This window comes from Artemia franciscana, chromosome 11 (genome assembly GCF_032884065.1).
Source record: "Artemia franciscana chromosome 11, ASM3288406v1, whole genome shotgun sequence".
NCBI lineage: Eukaryota > Metazoa > Arthropoda > Branchiopoda > Anostraca > Artemiidae > Artemia > Artemia franciscana.
The window spans coordinates 9,439,190-9,466,436 of NC_088873.1; the positions used below are offsets into that span (position 1 = coordinate 9,439,190).

The 27,247-nt window shown below is 34.6% G+C and overlaps 1 protein-coding gene across 7 annotated transcripts in view; it reads left to right on the top strand.

Moving 5' to 3' along the window:
* Nucleotides 1–27,247, top strand: part of LOC136032777 (kazrin-like) — a 161,104-nt gene that overhangs the window by 79,408 nt on the left and 54,449 nt on the right. For all 7 annotated transcript variants that reach the window (XM_065713132.1, XM_065713130.1, XM_065713133.1 and 4 more), the window contains 3 exons: nucleotides 2,185–2,368; nucleotides 7,447–7,563; nucleotides 14,403–14,481. In XM_065713132.1, coding sequence (XP_065569204.1) covers nucleotides 2,185–2,368; nucleotides 7,447–7,563; nucleotides 14,403–14,481 — 380 coding nt within the window. The remainder of the gene's footprint in view (nucleotides 1–2,184; nucleotides 2,369–7,446; nucleotides 7,564–14,402; nucleotides 14,482–27,247) is intronic.

Genomic DNA, 27,247 nt, shown 5'->3' on the forward strand with positions numbered 1-27,247 from the left:
TGGTCTTTAATGCATAATAATTAGACAGTTCCTGACTGATCGCAACCTCTTGTATACGGGATCATCCAGGTTGAGAAATGATCTTCTAGACTCATTGAGAAAGGGTCTTAGGGTTTCGCTTCACACAGTAAAGTATAAAATATATATAAATTTATTACTGATGTTACCCGAAAATTTTGCTGGCCAAAGATTTTCTGTTTCCCGATGAATTCCAGATTTCCACATAAGGTTTCTAGGAACTACATTGATGGAATTTGAATTACCGGTTTCTATAGATTAAGAAAATATGCTGGTTTTCTTTTCCTCTAGGGTGAACTTATATAGCACTCCTGCCAAATCAACTAAATCCATTATAATATGTGCTTAAGAACATTTTCCATATTCCATTATACTAGAGACAGCAGGAATTTTTGGAAAAAAATCAGACGCTTTTCACATCTATCTCTAAATCAGTTATAATTATTCACACTATATCTTGTATGCTCATATTTGCTTACAGAGACTCATTTAAGGTTCTAGTATTTACTTGTCTAAGATTTTTATCAGGATAAAGCTAGTTCTACTCTAATGAATATCTTTGGCTTAAAATTTCTTTTATTAAACTTTCAGCCGCAAACGAAAAAAAGTTAGGTTGGAAAACTTTTTTTTCTACTCCGAGTACAACCTTGAGATGACTGTTTCATCTCTTTAGGCTGCTGCCTTCTTCCCTGTAGTTCGAGTTAACCATTTACTAAATTAGTGTCCTATTAGGTATCTAAAAGGTTCCAAGAGGTAGTTCATTTTTCCTTTGTAGCCTAATATTTTCTGGATAATTGTATTGGTTTTCATCAATGTTCTGCTTTTAAAATGTCTTCCTTTGTACTCAATTTTGTTCCATGAATTGAAGCAAAGTGCTTCAAAATTAATTGGAATAAAAGCTCTCTTAAAATTTAATTTTATATCTTTCGAACGTAAACAGTTTTACATTTTACAAATCATATGAACTAGATTTTTTTATAACAGTATTTTACGTACATCTAAGTTTTACGAAAAAAGTATTACTAAGTAACAATCAAGCTTTTTACATGTGGGAGAAAACTCCTTGAAATGCCCTTTAGTGCTTGTTTGCAACACAAAAACCGAGTTTTCTGATCCCTCTAAGCATCGGAGGAAATGTTAGTGAACTAGGTTTACTTTACTTGACTGTCTTTTTCCAACTTTATAATTATCTAGATGATAAAGAATATTTTCCTTTTTCCCTTCCTGTGTTGAAGAAATATTAGACTGCTTTGCATGATTTGTATTGAGAGTCAATTCTAACCTTATCTTTGGTTTTTTTTTTATTGTTGTACTGCTATTAGTTCGCTTTGTACCGTTTGTCTGAGATTCTGCCACAAGTGTATTATTTTTGATTTATTTGAGGGACTTTCTGTCTTTGATCTTACGTGCTAAGTTGAACTGACTCTTTTATTTTTTTTTAGATGCCGGTACATCTTCTGGGTTCCCTCCCTGCCAGGCAATTGATGTTATTTAATTCATATTGTCATATATAATTCGGATACCAAATACACTTCCTGCTATAGCACTTACTACCCTCCACAACAACTTTTTTACACTATTTAAGGTCATATACCAGAGTATTGCATTTGGCAAATCACCAAGTTTATTTTTGCAACATCTTCTACAATATTAACTGTAATAATTCTATCTTGACATGAAGCTTTGGATGCCCTTTTTCTATCGTAAAATTAAGGTTTGAGGAGACTTCTCGCAGCACAAAATATTGCTGTCTTTAAAGTTTGGATTTGATACAGGTTAAATTCTTCATTATAACGATTAACATTTCAATATATAATAGCAAAACCTGATCTTAATTAGGAAAAAATCTACACAGAATAGTCATTCAGCTCTACAAAAACGAAAGGAGAATCAATTTTGGCTTTGAAAAAATCGGGTAGATTCGCCTCGATATTCTTAACTTGATTAAAACTTAGATTTTTTAAGCTAGTTAACCTAACTTTAGGTTTTTATTATCGAAATTCTTAGCATATTCTCTGCAAGAAACTAGAATTTTTGCTGCCTGGAAAGAGGAGAATTATTCCTAATCTAAACAAATTAAATCAGAGTTTTTTTGTCTTTATTTTAAACCGTCCAAATAATATTGTTCTTAACTGTTTGTTTTTTACTTTTTACTTTTTCAATTAGATGCGAAGAAGATTAAACTTGTTAGAGAAACGCCAAGATTCTGAAGACCACTACGCAACAGTTAGCGATTGTGCGATTACTCTTGGAGTAGTAGCCAGGAAGGAAGATATACATATTTATAGTACAGGAGCTGAAAAACAAAAACTCTCAGATAAAACTGTGATAATAGAACCAAGAGATGATGGTAAGGAAACTTTTTTTTACAATGTGTTTTTGAAACTTGAATTCTATGCATTAGCTTTTTAGCTCTTTTTTGCCTTCCTTGGCATTTGCAATTTATTCTAAGATTGTCAAAAGCATTTTTCAGCAATACAAGTCTTGTAAAGAATTAACTATAAAGAACGCGCCCATAGTAACCCAATTGTGTAAGTAAACCATAGTAAACCATAGTAAACCAAACATTTAGAAACGCGTTTTCAAACAGTTTGTGGTAACGAACTTGTAGTAAGGAGCGACCCGGCTCGATAGTAAACGAAACTCTAAAAAACGGAATTTTGATGCTAAAAGATATATCAAAAGAATCGGATTTTTATGCTAATTTTAAATATATAAGTTTCATCAAATTTAATCTTTGTCATCAAAAGTTGCGAGCCTGAGAAAATTTGCCTTGTTTTGGAAAATAGGAAGAAACACCCCCTAAAAGTGATAGAATCTTAACAAAATCACACCATCGCATTCAGCGTATCAGAGAACCCTATAGCAATAATTTCAAGCTCCTATCTACAAAAATATGGAATTTCGTATTTTTTTGCCAGAAGACAGATCACGGGTACGTGTTTAGTTTTTTCTTTATTTTTTTTTCCAGGGGTCATTGTATCGACCAAGTGGTCCTAGAATGTTGCAAGAGGGCTCATTCTAACGAAAATGAAGAATTCTAGTGCCCTTTTTGAGTGACCAAAAAAATTGGAGGGCATCCCACGCTCATTTTTCCCAAAGTCAACGGGTCAAAATTTTGAGATAGCCATTTTGTTCCGCATAGTCGAAAACCATAATAACTATGTCTTTGGGGATGACTTACTCCCCCACAGTCCCTGGGGGAGGGGCTGCACGTTACAAACTTTGACCAGTATTTACATACAGTGATGGTTATTCGGAAGTGTACAGACGTTTTCAGGGGGATTTTTTTGGTTTGGGGGTGGAGTTGAGGGGAGGGGGCTATGTGGGAGGATCTTTCCTTGGAAGAATACATGATGGGGGAAGAAAAATTCAATGAAAAGGGCGCGGGATTTTCAAGCATTACTATAAAAAACAATAAAAAATAAAAATGAAAAAGTTTTTTTTTTCAATTGAAAGTAAGGAGGAGCATTAAAACTTAAAAGGAACAAAGATTATTACGAATATGAGGGTTCTAAAAATACTTTGGCATAAAGAGCGAGATATTTAGGAGGTGATAAATACCTCGCTCTTTATGCTAAAGTATTTTTAGTAATTTCAATTATTTATTCTATGACCTTTCTAATCAGGGGTCATTCTTTAAGAATTAGGACAAAACTTAAGATTTAGTGTAAAGAGCGAGGTATTAACGAGGGGACAAACCCCCTCATATACATAATAAAAATATAAGAATATAAAAGTTTGTTACGTAAGTTTATTCTTAAGTTATGTATATTTTTTACTAATAAAAACATTCGTTAAAAATTAAAAGTTCTAGTTGCCTTTTTAAGTAACCGAAAAATTCGAGGGCAGCTAGGCCTCCTTCCCCACCCCTTATTTCTCAAAATTGTTTGATCAATACTAAGAGAAAGCCATTTAGCAAAAAAAAGAATTAATATGCAAATTTCATTTTAATAGTTTATGTGTTGAGAGCCAAAATCAAACATGTATTAATTCAAAAACGTTCAGAAATTAAATAAAAAAGAACTAGTTTTTTCAACTGAAAGTAAGGAGCGACATTAAAACTTAAAACGAACAGAAATTACTCCGTATATGAAATGGTTGTCCCCTCCGCAATCCCTCGCTCTTTACGCTAAAGTTTCACTGTTTGCCACAATTCTACTTTTTAAAACAATTTAAAACTTTAGTGTAAAGAGCAAGGGATTGCGGAGGGGTCAACCCATTTCATATACGGAGTAATTTCTGTTCGTTTTAAGTTTTAATGTCGCTCCTTACTTTCAGTTGAAAAAACTAGTTTTTTTTATTTAACGAAAAAAAAGGGTCAAATGAGGAAATATCGTGTTTTAACCTGATCCAAAAGTTCCAACCATTATTTCGATTAATCTTAAGGCCTTTTTTTGGTTATTTGGAGGCTTTCGATATTTTGAGCGTGTCAATTTTGAAGGTGGTAATGACAAACCCTAAATTCTTCATAATCAAGCTCTGAAATTCAATTGCGATTTATCATGGAACTAAAGAATTATTCTGACACTGACTGTACATCAGATGATATGGTGCTTAACCGTTGCAAAAAACAAATTTATGGGAAATTTGGAAAATAGCCCGAAATCACACAAAAACAGCATTGCATCAAAACGAAATTGTAAAATTGGAATCACCATACAAAAAAAAATCAGTTTATATGAATCACAGTTTCGCATTTGACTAAGAAGATAGAATCACTTTTTCGTATTGGAAGCAGTGATGTGTCTCCTTAGAGGCGCATTTGAAAGGAGATTACTATATCTACGTAGTATTTGTAAGTATAAAAACATAGTATCAAAATCTAATCTACATCTGATATGGTCTGTTCAATAATTGAGGTAGTGAGGAGGCCAGAAAAGAGTAATTTGACAAAAAAAGAAATACAGATTTAAAAAGAAAGGGAGGGAATAAGAAGAGTTAATGAATAAATTAAACGGAGTAAACAAATAAACAAAGAAAACGTTCAAAAGTTACACGTAACTAAATGTGAATTATTTTAGTGAATGGCTTTAAAATGCAAACGCCTTGTCAAGGTCAACTAAAAAAGAAGCCTTTAACACTATATCACTTGTAACCTTATGTGATTAAATACAAAAAAGGAGGGACAATAAAAATCGACATTAAACTTAAGATGAACAGTAATTATACTATATTTTACAGGGGCTGCTATCCCCTCTGAACTCCCGATTCCTTATGAACAGTTCGTCATGAACAATTGAGTGTTATTTACATTTTTTTAAATTTGGAAAGACCGAATAATGTCGTAAACAGCGGTCAAAACAAATTGTAAGTGCTACGGAAGCAGAATATCAGTACAACTTAATTTGAACTAGCAACAGCTAAAATTTGTTCTTGGGTATGTGAATTAAATAAAAAAAACTAATTTTTTCAGCTGAAAGTAAGGAGCGACATTAAAACTTAAAACGAACAGAAATTACTCCGTATATGAAATGAGTTGTCCCCTCCACAATCCCTCGCTCTTTACGCTAAAGCTTTTAATTGTTTTAAAAAGTAGAATTGTGGCAAAGAGTCAAACTTTAGCGTAAAGAGCGAGGGATTGTGGAGGGGACAACTCATTTCATATACGGAGTAATTTCTGTTCGTTTTAAGTTTTAATGTCGCTCCTTACTTTCAGCTGAAAAAATTAGTTTTTTTTTATTTAATTTCTGAACGTTTTTGAATTAATGCATGTTTGGTTTTGGCTCTCCGCACATAAATTATTAAAATGAAATTTGTATATTAATTCTTTTTTTGGCTAAATGGCTTTCTCTTAGTTTTGATCAGACGATTTTGAGAAATAAGGGGTGGAGAAGCAGGCCTAGTTGCCCTCCGATTTTTCGGTTACTTAAAAAGGCAACTAGAACTTTTAATTTTTAATGAACGTTTTTATTAGTAAAAAATATACGTAACTTAAGAATTAACTTACGTAACAAACTTTCATAACCTTATATTTTTATTATGTATACGAGGGGGTTGTTAATACCTCGCTCTTTACACTAAATCGTAAGTAATTCCCAATTCTTTAAGAATGACCCCTGAATCAGAAAGGCCGTAGAATAAATAGTTGAAATTACTAAAAATACTTTAGCATAAAGAGCAAGGTATTTATCTCCTCCTAAATACCTCGCTCTTTATGCTAAAGTATTTTTAGAACCCCTCATATGCGTAATAATCTCTGTTCGTTTTAAGTTTCAATGCTACTTCTTCAAAAAACGTTTTCATGTTTATTTTTCATTGGTTTCTTATAGTAATGCTAGAGAATCCTGCGCCATTTTCATTGAATTTTTCTTCCCCCATGACAGATTCCTCCAAGGAAAGATCCTCCAACATAGCCCCCTCTCCTCAGCCCCACCCCCCAACAAAATAAAATCCCCCTGAAAACGTCTGTACACTTCCCAATAACCATTATTATATGTAAACACTGGTTGAAGTTTGTAACTTGCAGCCCCTCCCCCAGGGATTTTGGGGGAGTAATTCATCCCCAAAGACATAGTTATTATGATTTTCGACTATGCTGAATAAAATGGCTATCTCGAAATTTTGATCCGTGGATTTGGGAAAAAAATGAGCGTGGGAGGGGGCCTAGATGCCCTCCAATTTTTTTGGTCACTCAAAAAGGGCACCAGAATTCTTCATTTTCGTTAGAATGAGCCCTCTTGCAACATTCTAGGACCACTTGGTCGATACGATGACCCCTGGGGAAAAGAAAGAAAGAAAGAAAAAAAAAAAAAACAAATAAACACGCACCCGTGATTTGTCTTCTGGCAAAAAATACAAAATTCCACATTTTTGTAGATAGGAGCTTGAAACTTCTACAGTAGGGTTCTCTGATACGCTGAATCTGATGGTGTCCTTTTCGTTAAGATCCTACGACTTTTAGGGGGTGTTTCCCCCTATTTTCCTAAATAAGGCAAATTTTCTCAGGCTCGTAACTTTTGATGGGTAAGACTAAACTTGATGAAACTTATATAATTAAAATCAGCATTAAAATGCGATTCTTTTGATGTAGCTATTGATATCAAAGTTCAATTTTTTAGAGTTTTGGTTACTATTGAGCCGGGTCGCTCCTTACTACAGTTCGTTACCACGAACTGTTTGATTAATGTATTGGACTTCAGTGCATTCGTTGTGTGTGTGTTTTTTTTTTTTATTGGAAATTATGTTTTTATGCGTATTGTATTTATAAAATCTTACTAATGATTGGAATGGGCCTGTTTTGTCAATTGGAGGCTTTTGATATTTTGAGCATGTCAATTTTGATGGTGATAATGACAAACTAAGGAATTATTCTTCCACTGACTGTAAACCAGATGATGTGGTGCTTAAACAGCTTGTACTGGTTGTCCACTTTATCAGACTTCCAGTTAGTGTGACCTTTGTGTTGATGTTTACTACATATTTCAGGAAACCAACATAGCGCTAGTGCAGCACAATCGAGCGATGCTGGAGAATCAGGCCAACCATCTCATTTACCCTCTAGTGAATCCTGTCGTTCTTCCAGTTCAGGCCTCTGCATTCACTGTAAGTAATACTGAACTCATGGCCAAGGGTTGAGAAAATAAATTTTTCAATGTCCTAATTATCTGATCCAGTTACTACAAGCAAAATTTCTTCGATCACTTGGTTGCTACAGAAGAGTTTAGATTAACACTAAACTTGTAAATGGAATCTTTCTATTTTACCTTAAGAATGTTTCCACAATGAGGTTGGAGCTGTCATTCCATAATGAACGCTCAACCCAAATACATTCCTTCAAATATTAAGATATTAGGGGGTAAATTCCTTTTCCCTCTTTATGCTAATCGGAAGGATTATTGAACGGTTGGAATTGCTTAAGAATACACTTTTTTGATTATTTAGGTATCCTTTCGTGCACAAAAATTCGTTTTCATTATGTGTGTTTACGTTACCCAATTGGCCTCAAATTTATAATCATAAAGCTCAGTAGCCCTAAAATGTCTTGTCTGGTGAAAAAAAGAGCGTAGGACATGAGAGGGGTCAAAGGAGCTTACCTGGTGTCTTAAAGCCATAAAAAAAATAGGCTTGAATGACTCTGGTTTCGACAAGATTCGACATATTCACCTTTCTATTTAAAGTAGAGCAGGGCAGGATTTAGGCAGTGGCTTCACTTTGAGTTCTTCAATCATACATTGAAATTGAAACCCTTGTTTTGAATCTAATTTCACAAAGGTGTAACAGGTCCCTCTTTTTGATATTAAAATATATGAAGCCTCTGATTTATATGGTTATTTGCAGAAACTGGGCACCTTGTCTTTCACTTACAATTAGCACGTTGCCTGCCGAAGTATATTTTTGAACCTTACAACTATTTTAATTAAAAAACTTTCTTGGAGTTTAGGTTTCATGTTATACTGAATGTTTCGAAAATTAGGAGCACGTTAAGCGCCTAAGTGGTGTCAGTTAGCACCTTGATCAGGTTTGTCCCTTCAAATGGCACTGGAAATTAGAATAGGCAATCAAATAAGCCCTTCCCCAACTTCCTGATCATCAATTATATATTGTGACTCCTGAAAAAAAAATTAAAAAAAAACAACACATCCATGGGAGACGTGGGAGACACTTTTTCATGGTATTAAATTGAAACTTTGGAACTATTAAAACTTACGGTAATAGATTCTTATAAAAGTTTTGCAATAAAGGATTTCATAAGGATTTTTAGAATCTAGGCTTTCAATGAATAATACCTTGAATCTGTAGTTTATCTACCGTAACTTTTCTTGAATTAATTTACACAATCGTAGCATATTTTTCACTCGTTTTCTTTCAGACATTGAATCTTTTCCAAGAGAGATGAAGCCAAAATTCTTTATTCGTATAAAAAATGAATCTCTTTCAGTCTTTTTGGAATAAATTCTTTTATTTTATCTTGCTGCTTTTCCAGAGCATCTCCAAAGAGAATGAAAGAACGGCAGGATGCTCATGAAGTTTTGAGGCGTATTCATTAAGACCAATTTTCCTATGCGTAAGAAGAAAACCATAGAAAGGCTGGAATTTTTTTAGACAGTCCATTTAGAAAAGTAAGATTTTACATCGAAACTCTCGAATGCTTGATTGAATTCAATCATGTAATAAATCAAAAAGGCTACTTTCATTCTAAAATCAGAGGCATTATTATTTATTAAATTTTTTCCCCAAGACCTATTTCATATGGAAGGGGGAATCGTATAAGCTTCGAATGGGGCTCATTCAATTGGAAATCGGAAGTTTTAGTGCCCTTTTTAAGATTCAAAGGTGATTGGATAGCAACTAGGCCCATACCCCTCGCCCTATTTTCTCCAATTGCATCTTATCAAAATTTTGAGACAGGCTTTTTTTGAAAATAGTTGAAAGATCAGATAACAAAAACACTTGGGTCGACACAAATCACCAAAGCCCGAGGGAATATGGTGTAGGCTATGCCCCATGGGTATACAAGGTTTTAACGGAAGGGGAGGTCGTGTAGACTTTTAATGAGGTTCATTTGAATGGAAATTGAAAGTTCTAGTTCCTTTTTTAAGAGTCAAAAGTGATCGGAGGGCACTTAGCCCCTCCACACTATCTTTTTCCTAAATTTATCCGACAAAAATTTTGGGATAACTGTTTTGCTCAAAATATTCCAGAAGTATTATAACAATGCCTCCAGTATTGACACGAACCCCCAGAGCCCAGGGTAAGGATTGTAAGTTTTCCCCCGGGGGCATACAAGGTTTTTATGGAAGGGTTGATCGTACTAGCTTTGAAGGAGGCTTTTTTAATTGGAAATTGAAACTTCTAGTTCCCTTTTTAAGAGTCAAAAGCAAACGGAAGGCAACTATTCCCCCTCCACACCGTATTATTTGCCTTGCAATTCCAGGCGACTTGTTGTTCATCTAATGCTTAATCAAGTTTTTGTTAGTGCAACTGTCTGAGTTTATGAATTGGGTCACTCGCTTGACGCTCTTGGCGGATGGGCCCTATTAGGTCTTGAACTCTTTTTTTGCCTTGCTATTCCAGACAACATACTGGTAAACCGATACTTAATTAATTTTTTTGCTAGCAAAACTATCTTAGCTTGTGAATTGGGTCACTTGCCTGACACTCTAGGTATTCGGGGTCCCCCTATTAGGTTTTGGACGCTTGTTTGTCTGTCATTCCAGGCAACTTAACGGTCTTGTGTCATTTCTAAATTCTTGGTCAGCCTGTCGGAGACTCTAGGCGTACATTTCCAAAAGCTAACAAACAAGTATTTGTCCAATTAGTTCTGCCCTAGGACGGATGTATGGACGGATGGATAATAGACTTATCTATCAACAAGTGAAATGCAATCATTAGCATACAATCCTAAAAAGGGGTTGTGTCAGATTTGCCTCTCACTCAGACTATCTGACTTGGCTTTATCTCCAATTATCCATGGTTTGATGGCAACTTGATTTTAATTCACTTTAAAGGAAGACATTTCATTGGAAATGGAAAGTTCTGGTTCCCTATTTTAAGAGTCAAAGTGATTACACGGCAACTTTCCCCCCACGCTCTCTTTTCCAAAATGTATCCGATTGAAATTTTGAGATAGCCATTTTGTTAAAACATAGTCCAAAGATAATATAACAATGCTTCCAGGGTTGACTTGACCCCCGTGAGCCCGGAGACAAGGGTGGTAAGTTATTAGTCTTTAATTTATAAGTCTTATAAGCGGTGCTTATGTCTAATACGTGACGTGAGATCCCCTAGCCCTAAGGGCAAGGGCAATAAGTTGTACTAGTTGCCCATTGTAAATATATAAGGTTTTATGGTAGGGATGGTCGTATAAACTTTGGAGGGGGGTCATTCGATTTCAAATTAAAAGCTCTAGTGCCCTTTTTAAGATTCGAAAGTGATCGGAGGGTAACCAGCCTTCCCCCTCGTCACGCCCTTCTTTCCTCAAATGCATTCGCTCAAAATTTCAAAATAGCCATTTTGTTCAAAATAGCCGAAAAGTTAAATAACTTTACAAATCCCTCACAGCCTCCGGGGCAAGTGCTCATTGTTGGCATATAAGGTTTTTTTGTGGATGAGGCAGTCGTATTAACTTTTGGAGGGGGCTCATTCCATTGGTAGTGGAGATCTAGTTCCTTTTTTAAGAGTCAAAACTCATCTAAGGGCAACCCCCTCCACCCTCTTTTCCCCCAAAGCATCGAGTCAAAATTTTGAGATAGCTATTTTGTTCAAAACAGTCTAAACGCCAAATAACTATGCTTCCTGGGTTGAACCCCCTGCCCATGGGACAAAGGCTTATAATAACTTATGCAAGTTGCATATTGTTGCTTTGATATTTTTTTTACTTTGATACTTTGTAATTTTGATATTGTTACAGTGATATTAGTTTTAATACTTCGATGAGACTTTGATGTAAAAAAAAGAAAAAAAAAATGATTTGGAATTGGGGAATGTTGAAAAACTCGAAACTTTGGCAATCAAATACGAACAGAAATTAATTGAAAGAAAAAAAATCTGAAAACTGGAAGGTTTTCAAAAAAAGTAAATACCATATTAAACTTAAGATCAGCAGAAACAAATTCCTATAGTAATTCAAACTCATAACGACCAGAAATTACTATGAAAGAATATATGAGACCCAAAATGAACAGAAATTAAATAAGCAATTACAGCAAACAAACATATAACAGGTACTAATATAAATGAATAAATAAATCTTGAAACGAGCAAAATTGAATATGCAAATCAGCATTAAAACGACCAAAAATTATTACAAACAAGATTTTGGCTAATACACTCCCTTAGTGTAAAAGTTTAAAGCCTGCTGTGTCATTGGCACTTTACTGAAAACTATGTGTCTTGAATAGCCTTGTTATGAGCTGAATATTTGATAAATAATGATATTTATTGCTGAAAGCTCATCAGTTCTAGATTATGTTTCATTGTAATTTTTATTTTTATTTTCAATCTTTTAATATGTACAAAAGAAAATGTTTGTAATATAATTCGTTTGCAGTAAAGCACCAGTGACGAAGTAGGCTTTAAACTTTTACAGTAAGGTAATGGGGTAGTAGCCAAAATTGTCATCTAACCAAACGCTAGATGGCATTGACGTCTTTTTTGTTGACACTAGCGCCTGTTCCCTCTCTCATAAGTTACCCGCACTCTTTCATTCACACTCTATCATAGATCGTAGTTTCAAGATATATATATATAAAAAAAAAAAAACTTTAGCTGTACACCGTAAAAAGAAAAAACAATCATATCCATTGTAGTAATTAAGCCAAATTAATTGAATGGACAATTTTTTAGACTAAACTATAGTCTGCTGGTCTTTAGGCCAAGGGGACATGAAAACTTCCAATTTAGACCCGAAATTTTCCCGGGGAAACCTTTAGGCCGGTAATAGTACCATTACACTGGGATCAATTGTTTGAAATTTATCTTTTACTTACTGAATGTTGTTTTATTATTATTTTCATTGATAAACATTTATGCTGTATTTGAAAAGTAAATGTAGGTGTCTCAGCAAGTATGGACATATTATCTAACCAGTTCGTATATGTTTCTGGGGTTGATATAAATTTGAAACTAGAGATTTGTTTTTTAGTTTGAGTTAGTTAGATTAACTAAATTAGCTACTTTAAATTAACTTAATCTAGGTTAAGGTAGAATGGACCCAAACTATTTTGTATGTTTATTTCTTAAAGTTTCATTGACCTAGCTTAATAAATTTCAACGACTTTGTCATCCATATATTCCTGAACAAAATAAATAAAAAAAAGAAGAAATTTGCTCAATAGATTGTTTTAATGTCTTTCCGTGATTAAATAAAAAAAAAGTTTTTTTTTTAACTGAAAGTAAGGAGCGACATTAAAAATTCAAACGAACAGAAATTATTCCGTACATGAAAGGGGCTGTCCCCTCCTCAACGCCCCAATCTTTACACTAAATTTTTCTATTGTTTTAAAAAGTAGAGTTGTGAGAAAGAATCAAACTTTAGCTTAAAGAGCGGGACGTTGAGGATGGGACAGCCCCTTTCATATACAGAATATTTTCTCTTCGTTTCAAGTTTTAATATCGCTACTTACTTTCAGTAAAAGAATTTTTTTTGTTTAATTTCTGAACGTTTGTGAATTAATGCAGGTTTTGATTTTGGCTCACCGTGCATGAAGAACTAAAACAAAATTTACATATTAATTTTATTTTTTTTTAGCTAAATTTAAAATTACCTCGCTCTTTACAGTAAAGTTTGAATCTTGTTCCAATTTTTTAAGAATGACCTCTGAATCACAAAGGCCGTTTAATTACAATAAATAGCTCTTTTGAAATTACTAAAAATACTTTAGCGCAAAGAGCGAGGTATTGTAGAGGGGACAAACCCCCTCATATACTTAATAATTTATGTTCGTTTTAAGTTTTAATGTTGCTGTACTTTCGGTCGAAAAACTTGTTTTTTTATTTAATATCTCATTTTTTTAAATGCTGGAAAATCCAGCGCCCCTTTAATGGAAATTCTCTTCCCCCGTGATAAGTTCCTCCATGGAAAGATCCTCCCGTTTAAACCACTCCCCCGACCCCCCCCCCCCCCCTCACTAACAGAAAAAATACCCCCTGAAAACGTCTGTATACTTCCTAATAACCAATACTATATGTAAACAATGGGCAAAGGTTATAATTCTAAAACCACTGGGGTGATACGATCACCCCTTGGAAAAAAAAACAAATAAAAACGCATCCGTAAACTAACTTGTGGCAAAAATACAGAATTCCACTTTTTTGCATATAGGAGCTTGAAACCTCTACAATAGGTTTCTCTGATACGCTGAATCTGATGATGTGATTTTCATCATTTAAGATTCTGTGACTTTTAGGGGTTGTTTTGTCCTTTTTTCAAGGCTAATTTTCTCAAACTTGTAACTTTTAATGGGTAAGACTAAACTTGATGAAATTTATGTATTTAAAATCAGCATATTTATCCGATTCTTTTGATGTGTCTATTAGTATCAATAATTCCGTTTTATAGAGTTTCGGTTACTATGGACCCGGGTAGCTCCTTAATACAGTTTGTTACCACAAACTGTTTGACTATTATACCATCAGGAATGCACGTGATTTTTTAGTTGTGGACTTCTGTGTAAATTTATTGTTGTTCAGTTTTTATGATTGCAAGGTTTGAATTATAAAAAAACTAGCATAATTTCCATCTTTGAATGATGATACTTAGACTTCTGCAAAAATATGGTTTTTTGTTCGAAATGTAATTATAGAGAATCAAAATTGAATTGAAATTTAAAAGTAGTAAAATGGTTTTAGAAATTTTGTGAGTTTTCACTAAGAAATATATGTATTTTAGAAATTTTGTCAATTGTCTGTCATTTTATTTAAAACTGTACCTGTATTTGCAGCTGGGAATGACGATAATTCAACCGGAAATCGGCTCATGTCAGACCCCGAAGAGAAATCAGAAAAACAAAGCTTTCATAGGTAAGAGATATAAAACTTCTCTGTAATGGGGTTTTAATTGTAGGCTACTAAGATTCAGCTAATCCTTATCTTGATCAAATAAAGAAAATTACATTAAACAAAAAAATTAAAAAAAGTCAAGAAATTCTTTTTTATAGACAGATTGAAGTTTGAAGCCGCAAGTCCCTGGGCCAAGTTAAACCTAATTTAAAAGATAGATTTATTCAGGGAAATTGACCCTCTCACTGCCAAATGGAGCCGAAAAAAGCAAGAACCGAAAAAAGCAAGAACTTTTTTTCCAGATTGGTTTGATATCAAAGCTGTTGCTTGGGCTAAGGAAATTACACACATTGTTGGGACAAGGCATGGTATTAGGATGCCTAAAAATGGGCCAAAAACTTGTTTTCCTTGTTCATAAACTTACAACCCTAAAACCCTGGACCTTGGGAAAAGTTTGGATGCATCAATAAGTAACGCGTGAAATTGACCATTCCAACCTACTGGGTATATGTACAGAGCAAAACAAATATAAGGGAAAAAATATTCTGAAAAAAAAAACCGAATTGCTCCTGAGATCCCAGAATCGCCCAAACCTTGTTTTTTTTCGAGGGAATTTTCAATGTAAATAGACGAAACCCTATGGCGGTTCTGGCCTCTCTTGTGCCCGGCTAAATTTTGATTAGAGCCCCTCCCCCCCGGTCTAACAAAAATTTTGGCCAAGTTTTAGCAAAATTTGAATTAATTATCTATGAATAAATGTACTTTGAACATATGCTTATGAACAAAATCTTCATTTATTAAGAATTTTTTCATTTATTTAAATCTGACCTTTACTTATATGGCTAGACATGGAAAAATGTACTTACGTCCAACTATACCCTGTACTTTATTTTAATGAAAGTAAAGTTTCAAAATTAGAAAATAATTATAAATTTTAGACTACTTATTTGGAATTTTATGCTTCTAAAATTTCTACGCCTGGGCAAGTACCCCATCTGCCCCTCTCTCCCCCACACATACACAACAAAACCATATCTGGTGAAACCAGAACATGGGGACCTTAGTACCGACTTGTAGCGAAAAAAAAATCGCCTATCCGCTTAAAAGTATCAGGGCATGTAAACACGGCAAGGGGAACCTTCACATTCACTTATTTGATGTATACAAAAGGCTATGACATACATAAAAAATACTAACAATAAAATAGAACATAAAAAGATTATTTTAATCAAAGATTTGATTAAGATACACATATATTCAATTGTTTATAAAAGATGGATTCAGCCCAATAGAACACCAAAAATTACACAGATTTTCAAAATATTTGAACAAAAATCAGCATTCTCACCCACCCTGAATTTTAAAGCAAAATACTGTTAAAAATTAACTGCATATAAAGGCTGATGATCAAACAATTTGACTGAATACTTAAATTTTGCCTAGAATTTAAAGTAAAACCGAACTTCAATTCTTTGGGCGAAATATTTAAAAATAATTACAGATATAATAGAGCTAAATAAGAATAAGAATAAGATATAATAGGAATAGATTTACCTCCCCTTTAAACCTTTGAAGGACCAGAGCGTCATTTACACTTTACTGGAAACAAATATATTTTTGGTAGTTTCTGTTTTCAAATTATAAATGACTCTAAAAAGGCGTAAGATATAAGCGCAAAATCGATTAAAGCACAAATGACGCTCTAGACTTTAGAAGGCTTGGAATTCTTAGCCCTAATCGAGTTTGTGGTATTTTTCGTTTATTTAATAAGAAAGTGTACTTTCTTATTCATTGTTCTTTTTAATCGTGTTTGGGTCTCATCTGCTCATCAGTAGTGATTCCTATCGGTTTTCGAATTGAATTATTTTTAGAATTTAATTTTGCTCCCCCCTTAGCTTAGTGTAGCTCTTTACTTTTCTTTGAAAACTTTCTTTTTGGAACTTCTCAAAATCAATTTCTATTCATTTTTAATGGATTTTATTCTTTGTAAATTTCTTTTGAGTTTTTTTTTTGCTTAAGAATTAATATTTTAGCTTGCTATGTTTTTTTAATAAATCTTAGCGCAAAGCTTTAATATAAGTTTTACTATAGAACTTGGGATAGATTAAGAGGGGGAACATGAATTAAAATAAATGGATTAAAAATCTGGATGGTTTTTTACTTTCTATAGGGCTGAAGTCATCCTGACTCCCATCATGTTACAGCCTATATAATGAAGACAAACATTGATTGACTATACCCGTATAAGAATCGTAATGAGCTATGTTTTGTGTTAACCAAGGCCATATCCAGGTGGATTTGTCCCTCTCCCCCTCGTAATTTTTATCCAAATCGTAGAAACATAAAAAATATATATAAATAAACTTTTGATGTGTTTTTAAGGTTTACATTACTGTAACCCCCCTCCACAAACAAAATCCTGCATGTGATCTTGCAGCTAATTATACGTTTTGTTGAAATAAATGTATATTGAGATCATGTATCAAAAGGAGGTCAGATTTGTTGTTAAGAAAAAAAAATCAGGACGTTAAGAATCAATATAGCCAGCTTTGTTTCTGGTCGAAGATCCTTTGGTTCTGAAACTTTAATGATATGCTTTCTTGGACTGAAATTTTAAGCAGACCAACATAAAGTAGAAAAAAACATTTTTCTCTAGGAACCAACGCAACCATATTTTTTTTAAACATGTATTCTTCTTGATAAGCTACCATTCATCTGCCGATGTCGAAATTTGAAACGTGATTGACTCTTCTCATTCAGCAATTCCTCAGAATTTCAGATGGGTCCCTTGAGTCTTTAATTTAACCCCTTTCCGTACTTGAGACCACCTGTATACACGTAGAGTCGTTTGATTTAGTTCGTCAATTGCAGCTAAAAAGGGCGTGGGATGGAGATGGGTTGCCTCTTATAAAGGGGAATAGAATTTTCAATTTTCAGTTGATAAAGCCCCCTTGAAGTCTCCACGACAATTCCTTCTATGCAAGGTGACCTGAAAAAATAAATAAATATTAGATTGAATCTATATCACTCCGTATTCTTCCACAGTGGCGTCAAATAGTGGGTTGCAGAAGGATATGTGGCCACTAAATTGTTGCCTCCCTAGCCTAGATTTCAAAAAAAAATTTTTTTTTGGTATTTTCATTGAGAAATGCCTTAGGTTTAGCATGTTCATTCATAGTAAAATACTAAATTTGCAACGCACTCAATATTTTGAAAATATATCCCTCCCCCCCTTCTATTTTTTTATTGACACCATTGATTAGGCAGCAATAGTGCGCTGCCTATGAAGTGTGTTCGTTTTAGGATTTAACCATCCATTTATTCATCTATAGTAATCTATGTTTATTCAATTTTGAATTACTGTATACCTTTGGAAAACTTTTTTTTGTATCAAACAGTTCGTGGTAACGAACTGTAGTAAGGAGCGACCCGGCTCAATAGTAACCGAAACTCTAAAAAATGCAATTTTGATACCAATAGTTACATTAAAAGAATCACATTTTAATGCTGATTTCAAATATATAAGTTTCATCAAGATCAGTTATACCCATCAAAAGTTACGAACCTGAGAAAATTGCCTCATTTCAGAAGATAGGGGGGAACACCCCCTAAAAGTCATACAATCTTAACAAAAATCACACCATCAGATTAAGCGTATCAGAGAACCATATTGTAGAAGTTTCAAGCTCCTATCTATAAAAATGTGGAATTTGGCATTTTTTGCCAGAAGACAGATCACGGTTGCGTGTTTTTTTGCTTTTTTTCCCAGGGGTGATTGTATCGACTGAGTGGTCCTAGAATGTCGCAAGAGGGCTCATTTCAACGGAAATTAAAAGTTTTAGTGCCCTTTTTAAGTGATCAAAAAATTTGGAGGGCGCCTAGGCCCCCTCCCACTCTAATTTATTCCCAAAAGTCACTGGATCAAAATTCTGAGATAGCCATTTTATTCACCATAGTCGGAAAACCTAATAATTATGTCTTTAGGGACGAATTACTCCCCCGCAGTCCCTGTGGGAGGCGCTGCAAGTTACAAACTTTGACCTGTGTTTCAAACTGTAGTAAGGAGCGACCCGGCTCAATAGTAACCAAAACTCTAAAAAATTAAATTTTGATATCAATAGCTACATAAAAGAATCGCATTTTAATGCTGATTTTAAATATATAAGTTTCATCAAGTTTAGTCGTACCCATCAAAACTTACGAGCTTGAGAAAATTTGCCTTATTTAAGAAAATAGGGGAAACACCCCCTAAAAGTCGTAGAATCTTAACGAAAATGACACCATCAGATTCAGCGTGTTAGAGAATCCTACTGTAGAAGTTTCAAGCTCCTATCTACAAAAATGTGGAATTTTGTATTTTTTGCCAGAATACAAATCACGGGTGCGTGTTTATTTTTATTTTTTTTTCTTTCTTTTTCCCAGGGGTCATCGTATCGACCAAGTGGTCCTAGAATGTCGCAAGAGGACTCACTCTAATGGAAATTAAAACTTCTAGTGCCTTTTTAAGTGAAAAAAAATGGAGGGCATCTAGGCCCCCTCCCACGCTCATTTTTTCCCAAAGTCAACGGATCAAAATTTTGAGATAGCCATTTTGTTCAACATAGTCGAAAACCATCTTAACTATGTCTTTGCGGATGACTTACTCCCCCACAATCCCTGGGGGAGGGGCTGCAAGTTACAAACTTTCAGAGGTGCTTACATATATTAATGGTTATTGGAAAGTGTACAGACGTTTTCAGGGGGATTTTATTTTGTTTAGGGGTGGGGCTGAGGGGAGGGAGCTATGTTGGAGGATCTTTCCTTGGAGGAATCTGTCATGGGGGAAGAAAAATTCAATGAAAAGTGCGCAGGATTTTCTAGCATTACTATAAGAAAACAATGAAAAATAAACATGAAAACTTTTTTCAAATGAAAGGAAGGAGTAGCATTTAAACTTAAAACGAACAGAGATTAATACGCATATGAGGGATTCTAAAAATACTTTAGCATAAAGAGCGAGGTATTTAGGAGGAGATATATACCTCGCTCTTTATGCTAAAGTGTTTTTAGTAATTTCAAATATTTATTCGACGGCCTTTCTGATTCAGGGGTCATTCTTAAAGAATTGGGACAAAACTTACGATTTAGTGTAAAAAGTGAGATATTAACGAGGGTACAAACCCCCTCGTATACATAATAAAAATATGAGATTATGAAAGTTTGTTATGTAAGTTAATTCTTAAGGTACGTATATTTTTTACTAATAAATACGTTCGTTAAAAATTAAAAGTTCTAGTTGCCTTTTTAAGTAACCGAAAAATTGGAGGGCAACTAGGCCTCCTTCTCCACCCCTTATTTCTCAAAATCGTCTGATCAAAACCAAGAGAAAGCCATTTAGCCAAAAAAAGAATTAATATACAAATTTAATTGTAATAATTTATGTACGGAGAGCCAAAACCAAACATGCATTAATTCAAAAACGTTCAGAAATTAAATAAAAAAAGTAATTTTTTTAGCTGAAAGTAAGGAGCGACATTAAAACTTAAAACGAACAGAAATTACTCCGTATATGAAATGGGTTGTCCCCTCCGCAATCCCTCGCTCTTTACGCTAAAGTTTTTAATTGTTTTAAAAAGTAGAATTAAAGAGCGAGGGATTGCGGAGGGGACAACCCATTTCATATACGGAGTAATTTCTGTTCGTTTTAGGTTTTAATGTCGCTCCTTACTTTCAGTTAAAAGAAAAAACAGTTTTTTTATATTTAATTTCTGAACATTTTTGAATTAATGCATGTTTGATTTTGGCTCTCCGTACATAAATTATTAAAATGAAATTTGCATTTTAATTCTTTTTTTGGCTAAATGGGTTTCTCTTAGTTTTGATCAGACGATTTTGAGAAATAAGGGATGGGGAAGGAGGCCTAGTTGCCCTCCAATTTTTCGGTTACTTAAAAAAGGCAACTAGAACTTTTAATTTTTAACGAACGTTTTTATTAGTAAAAAATATACGTAACTTAAGAACTAACTTACGTAACAAACTTTTATATTCTTGTATTTTTAATTATATATATGAGGGGGTTTGTCCCCTCGTTAATACCTCGCTCTTCACACTAAATCTTAAGTTTTATCCTAATTCTTTAAGAATGGCCCCTGAATCAGAAAGGCCGTAGAATAAATAGTTGAAATTACTAAAAGTACTTTAGCATAAAGAGCAAAATATTTATCTCCTCCTGAATACCTCGCTCTTTATGCTAAAGTATTTTAGAGCCCCTCATATGCGTAATAATCTCTGTTCGTTTTAAGTTTTAATGCTACTCATTACTTTCAATTGAAATTTTTTTTTTATGTTTATATTTTCATTGTTTTTTTTAATGGTAATGCTAGAAAATCCTGCGCCTTTTTCATTGAATTTTTCTTCCCCCATGAAATATTCCTCCAAGGAAAGATCCTCCCACATAGCTCCCTCCCCTCAGTCCCACACCCAAACAACAACAAAATCCCCCTGAAAACGTCGGTACACTTCCCAATAACCATTACTGTATGTAAACATTGGTCAAAGTTTGTAACTTGCAGCCCCTCTCCCAGGGACTGTGGGGGAGTAGGTCATCCCCAAATACATAGTAATTGGGGTTTTAGACTACGTGGAACAAAATGGCTATCTTAAAATTTTGATCTGTTAACTTTGGGAAAAAATGAGCGTGGGAGGGGGCCTAGGTGCCCCCCATCCCGTGATCTGTCTTATGGCAAAAAATACGAAATTCGACATTTTTGTAGATTGGACTTTGAAATTTTTTCTATAGGGTTCACTGATTCGCTGAATGCGATGGTGTGATTTTCGTGAAGATCCTATGACTTTTAGGGGGTGTTTCTCCCTATTTTCCAAAATAAGGCAAATTTTCCCAGGCTCGTAACTTTTGACGACAAAGACTAAATTTGATGAAACTTATATATTTAAAATTAGCATAAAAATCCGATTCTTTTGATTTATCTTTCAGCATCGAAATTCCGTTTTTTAGAGTTTCGTTTACTATTGAGCCGTGTCGCTCCTTACTACAGTTCGTTACCACCAACTGTTTGACTACAGATGACTTCATCAAATATTTAGCTAAGTTTTTTCTCCAATTTGTCCAAATGTTTTGAAAGGAATACTGGAGGAGTGGAGGTCCGAGTACCTAGTCATGAACTATAGCTGACTTCACTGTAGTCAAGTCAAGTGCCGTAGCAGCAGAAACAGAAGGAAGAAATTGGAGGACACGTTCTTAGTCGCACAGAATAGTTCCTCTTCATCCTCGACTAGATTTTCTCCTTTTTTTCCTTTTCTTGAATATTTATTTCCAATTCTCATATGAAACGAGTAGTTTTCTGGGTATATTTCCAGAAAGTGGATAATTGCTTCTTTGGTGATTGTACTGATTTGGTTTCAGTCCATAAAGTTTGAGTATATTAATGAACATGAATAAATGTGAATGAGACAAGATTTCTGAGAAAGGGATGCCTTAGATAATATAAATGAAAGTTAAAAAGCCTTTTCAGGGTAGTTTATCCCAAAAACACATAAGTGCAAATTTAAATTTGTGCTGTGTCAAAATAGCATCAATAGCTCTACAAGTGGCATAATATTTGATTTTGATACATTTACAATGTCGATCGAGGAGAAGTTAAAATACATCAACAACTACACAGAATTTCATAAATAATAATAAAGTTAATAAACCAGATTCTTTATTATATTTCCAAAGACAGGTTGCGCCAAACAGCTTCCGACTTCATTTTATTAAATTTGAATTTCTTGTTAATTTGACTTTGATCTACTTCTTCTTAAATGGTTCGAAATGCTGAAAGGATGACTGGGTTGACGTCACAGGCAGATACAACAGAGATCATATCGGCTAGCTGTTGTATCTTTTCCACTCAAGTAATTTAATTTGAATTTTTTATTTTGCCAATACTTTTTCCATCATCGTTTCGTAAAAGAGTGCAAAGAGATAATAATTTGCAAAAAGAGTACAATTCTGGTCCGTGGAGGGAAAGAGTGCAATGATGTAAAAAAAAGAGAATTACACACGAAAAGTGGGCAAGTTGGTAATCCTGCCACCATCCATCCACCGCCACTTAAGATTGTAAAAAATAAATATTAGGCAATGAGATCTTGAGAAGAGAAACAAGGGTATGGAGAGTACGACTGCCCCCTGTCCCATAGCAATTTACCCCTTTGTTTTTTTCAGACTGCCACTAGTTTTTTTGCAGTGCATTGCGTTGATGTGTCACAGGAAAGCTGATTTTCTTACCACATAGTTCTTTCTTTAGGCCATGCAACTAAGGAGGTCTGGCCTTCTGTTGTATAAACGATTCTGTTAATATTTATTTATGAAGCCTCATTGTAGAGTTTCCTTTTCATATTAAAAACAAACCTAACTAAATAAAACCTTTTCTTGCTTTCAGAGACGTAGCCAGGGGATTGAACTTAAAAGAAAGAGGAAAAGCAAGATAAATATCGTCAACTAGATAAATATCAAATATTGCTTTTTCCACAGCGTGAGCTTACCCTTTCAGGTATTGAATTTGAAAAGGGTAATTTTCTGAGATTCAAATAATAAGAAAAAACTGAAAATCCAAAACAGCTGTGCCACCTAGTGGCAACAAGAGACTTGTAGTGAGTATTTTAGCCACCCTTAACAAAAACCTGACTAGGACCCTGCTGCAAAGTTGTCAGAAATTTTTACATCAATTTTATGCATTTGATAAACATTAGCCCACCTTTAATGAGCCTACTTTCACCAATATTTTAGTAAAGCAAAAAAGTTTTCATGACTGATTATATATTTAGTTCCTGCTACACAGCTGGATGATTACGAAGGTGACTTAGTAGCCCAGTTGTGATTCTGATACCTCTTGCACCTAGGGCAAAATCTTGGTATTTCATTAACCTAGGGTCTCATTAACTTCGTCTTCAAAGATCAATCAATATTTCAATCAATATTTATTAATTCAAATTAAAAATATACAAAAACAATATTATGCCCCAACAGACAGCAGAGCTCGTAAGCCTGAGCAGAGCTCGTATAGCTAATGTTTATTTATTAACGTAATGCTCGTATAGCTGAGCAGAGTACGCCAGCTAATGTTTCTATTTTGGTGTTAGACACACCACAATTTTTTTCGTAAGCTGATATGAGGATGATTCACACTTGGAATATTCACTTCAGAGCATATTGTGTTCTGCAATGTCTGCTGTCTTTTTTCTTCTGATTCTGGTACGAATAGAAGAAACAATGCTTTTATGGCTGGGGATTGTCAATGGGACAAAGAAAATTTTGAGGAGTTGGCTAGCAAGAAAAGCTTCAGAAACAATTCACTGGCAGGTGTATAACATTTAGACTTTGAAGGGTCCTCCTAGGCAGGACAAAATACTGGGTACGGCAACAGGTAGTTTCTTGGGGATCCGAATCAGAGGAATATCCAACTCCTAGGTTGACATTGTCTGGATGTCAAGGTTTGGTATGAAAACCGCGAAAGTTGTCTTCATAAAATCACCTACTTGAGTAGGAAGTCCCAAAAGGGGCTTATCTTTGTCCTTGGAGATGAAGTAAAATTTAAAATAAAAGAAGCTTTTTACAAGTCTCCTTTTTTTGGGATCCTTACTGATACAATGCCAGATTTCAGCCATACAGAATGTTTGGCTGTTGGAATGTGGTTTATCGATGAAGACCGATCAGCCAGAGAGCGCATGTTGTATATAGTGAAAGTGAGGTCAAAGAAAGGCTAAGATCTAGCAAACTTCATAGTAGATTGTACTCAGAATGCTGATCACAATGAGGAGAAGCTAGATTTCCAGAGGAAAGACTTTTTCAGCCACATGTCCGGACGTTTTGAGGGAATCCAAGCTCATTTGACCAGAACTTTTAAAACAGCAATCCGAGACTTCTGATTAGGGCAAATCACTAAAACAACATTTTGAAACAAACATGCAAATCTTCAAGCCTGGTCAAGAACATGTTTGGCGCTCTTGAATTTTTCATTCCTTCTTTACTGGAGGCATTAAGCACTTTACATATTACACAGAGGCATGTAAAACAATAACAGGCAATTTAAAAACAATGGCAGGGACAAGATGGTGTGTTAGATATGAGGCTTTACTTGTAATTTGGAGTAAGGTCCAGGAGCTCGCAGAGCTTCTCTTGACGGAAGGATACTCAATTAGACTCTGACACAACAAAATAAAGCCTGGAGCCTTTGCATTGTTACTACGCAATACGATTTCATGTACCCACTCAGTTTTATGAGACTCCTGCTGAAAAAGACCAAGGATCTTAATGTCAAGAACCTTGACATTCTGGCTGCTACTCGATTGACGGAAGTAAACTTAAAGTAATTTGCAGGCATCATTGACAAATTTGTCAATGGACAGAGAGAAGCATCGGAAATTAAACTAGGTCATTTCAGATCTTTCCACGTAATCATGGCATCTGGATAATTATAGCCCTGAAACAGAAATAAACAACTACTACAGACCGCGCTCTAATCCATCAAGATTTAGAGGTGCGAAATCTTCTTTGGCTACCCGTCATTTGAAATTCAATGAGCTTTAGGATCGAGAAATGTGATCGCTGATAGCAGTCATAGTGTCAGAAATGAAAAAGCCACGCAAACAAAAAAAAATCCTGTTTTAAATGCTTCGTTAACTGTGAACATAGTGAGTGCGACAATTTTGTACCCCGTTCTAGTGTTGGGCGATAATTTGATTCAACGATACATCGATATATGGACATTTTTACTTTCGATAATCGATACATTGATTTCTATATTTCCGATCAGTTTTTGCTCAGATACACTTTAGGTTTTGGAAAAACTAAATGACAAAATTTGGAATAAAAGAGTATTTTGAGCATTTTTTTTCAAATTTTGAAAAAAAGAACGAATATTCTAAAAACCGTGATTTGGAATTGTTCGGGCTCAAGGTAAAGAGAAATAAGCTACTGGCTATTTTTGGCTATTCAAATCAGCAACTTGTCAATATTTTTTTCTCTGAGAATTGGCTCAGGCTTTCAGTAAGTAAATTAAAAATGCTTTTTTTTCAACTGAAAGAAAGGAGTAACGCTACTCCTTTCCTTAATAAAATTTCCTCAGATTTTCCTCAAAAATTGAGGCCTTTCCTCAATACTTCACGCCAAAAATCTTTACGCCAAAATTTCTTTTTGTATTTTAACAATGTCATTACTATAATTAGACAGCTGTTGTGTGTCAGGAGTTTTTCTTAAATAATTGGGATAAAAAGTTAAAATTAGCATAAAGAGCTAGGTATTGAGGAGGGGTATTTGCCCTAATATACGGGATAATTTGTGTTTGTTTTAAGTTTTAATATTGTTCCTTACTTTTATTTGGATTTTTTTATTTAATTTCTGATTATTTCCAAAATAAAGCCAGAAAATTTGCCTTTTCGCTCCATGAGAAATCCCCCAAGAAAATTCCTCCTTAGAAAGTTCCTTCCGCTTCGATCCCGGACAATTCCATCTCTGCTGAAAATTCCCCCCGAAAAACTTCTTCCAGACATTTCCACATGAAAAATTATTTTTAAGCCTACTCTCGTTTGAAATTCTTTTTTTTTTAATTTCTAATTGTTTTACAAATCATACGGGAAATCTTTCATCCGTGGACAATTTTCATGGAAATTCTCCCTTCCCAGTGTCTCAATGGAAAGTTTCTCCCACGTGAAATTTCCTCATGGAGAATATCTCCGCAGAAAATCCCCCACCCCCACCGAAAAATCTTTCTCTATGATCTCAATTCCTTTGAAAAATTTCCCTGGACTATTTTCTTGGAATATCTCTACATGTCAAATTGAATAGGAAAAGAGAAAGTAAGTCAAATAAAATATTCTGTATATTTTGTTTTTAGAGTTTCGATTGCTATTTGGCCGAGTTGTTCCTTACTTACAGTTTGTAACCACAAACTATTTGATCATCAACTAATCAACTAATTGGAATAGACTCTCACAAAGGATATTGGTTGCAGGTATAGGTATTATTTTTATGACAACTTTGCATAGGTATTTCATAGACCCAAGTTAGGCCTAAAAGACTTCCATGACTTGAGTGGGTCAGTATTTATTGGAACTAAAGACTCTCTAATGAAAAACTAGAGAGCCGTGACAGATACAGCTGCTGACGAAGCTTGCCTGACATTGACTGCTGAAACTTCGTCTAATGATCCCCACAAACTGGCTTCATTCTGAAGGGAATCAAAGGGACTGTCACGGCACTTGCATCTACTGATACAGATTTCAAAAAGCCCAAATCCATGTCTCTTGCTATTTTACCCTGAGCATGTAGATGATCGTCAGGGGTAATATACAATTTCTAGAAACATGGGATTGAGGTATGTGGCAATTTTGACGAGCGTGATCTGAACCAGGCCTATAAGCCTAGGAGGTAGCCAAGCCTTTTGGAGGTTCTTGGCAATATTTGAGAGCTCACCCTCACTAAACCTAGTTTGAGAACGGGATATGCCACCTTATGGATACAACTATCCATGCTATGTATCAGCATGTATGTGTCAGTATATTGAATAGATTATTCTTGTTTTCTGCTATTTCCGAAACAATTTTCTATGTTGGATCTTGCCGGTAGATACCAGAAAAAGCCGAAATAATATCGTTTTCGATATTTACTGCGACGGATCGATACACCGATATCACTCTCTAATACTACAAAACGCTACTCCGTTCTGAAGTAATCCCCGGTCTGAACTTGATGAGTGAGCGACTGGAACCTCAACTACATCTCTTCAAGTAAGATGCTTAAGAACGACTC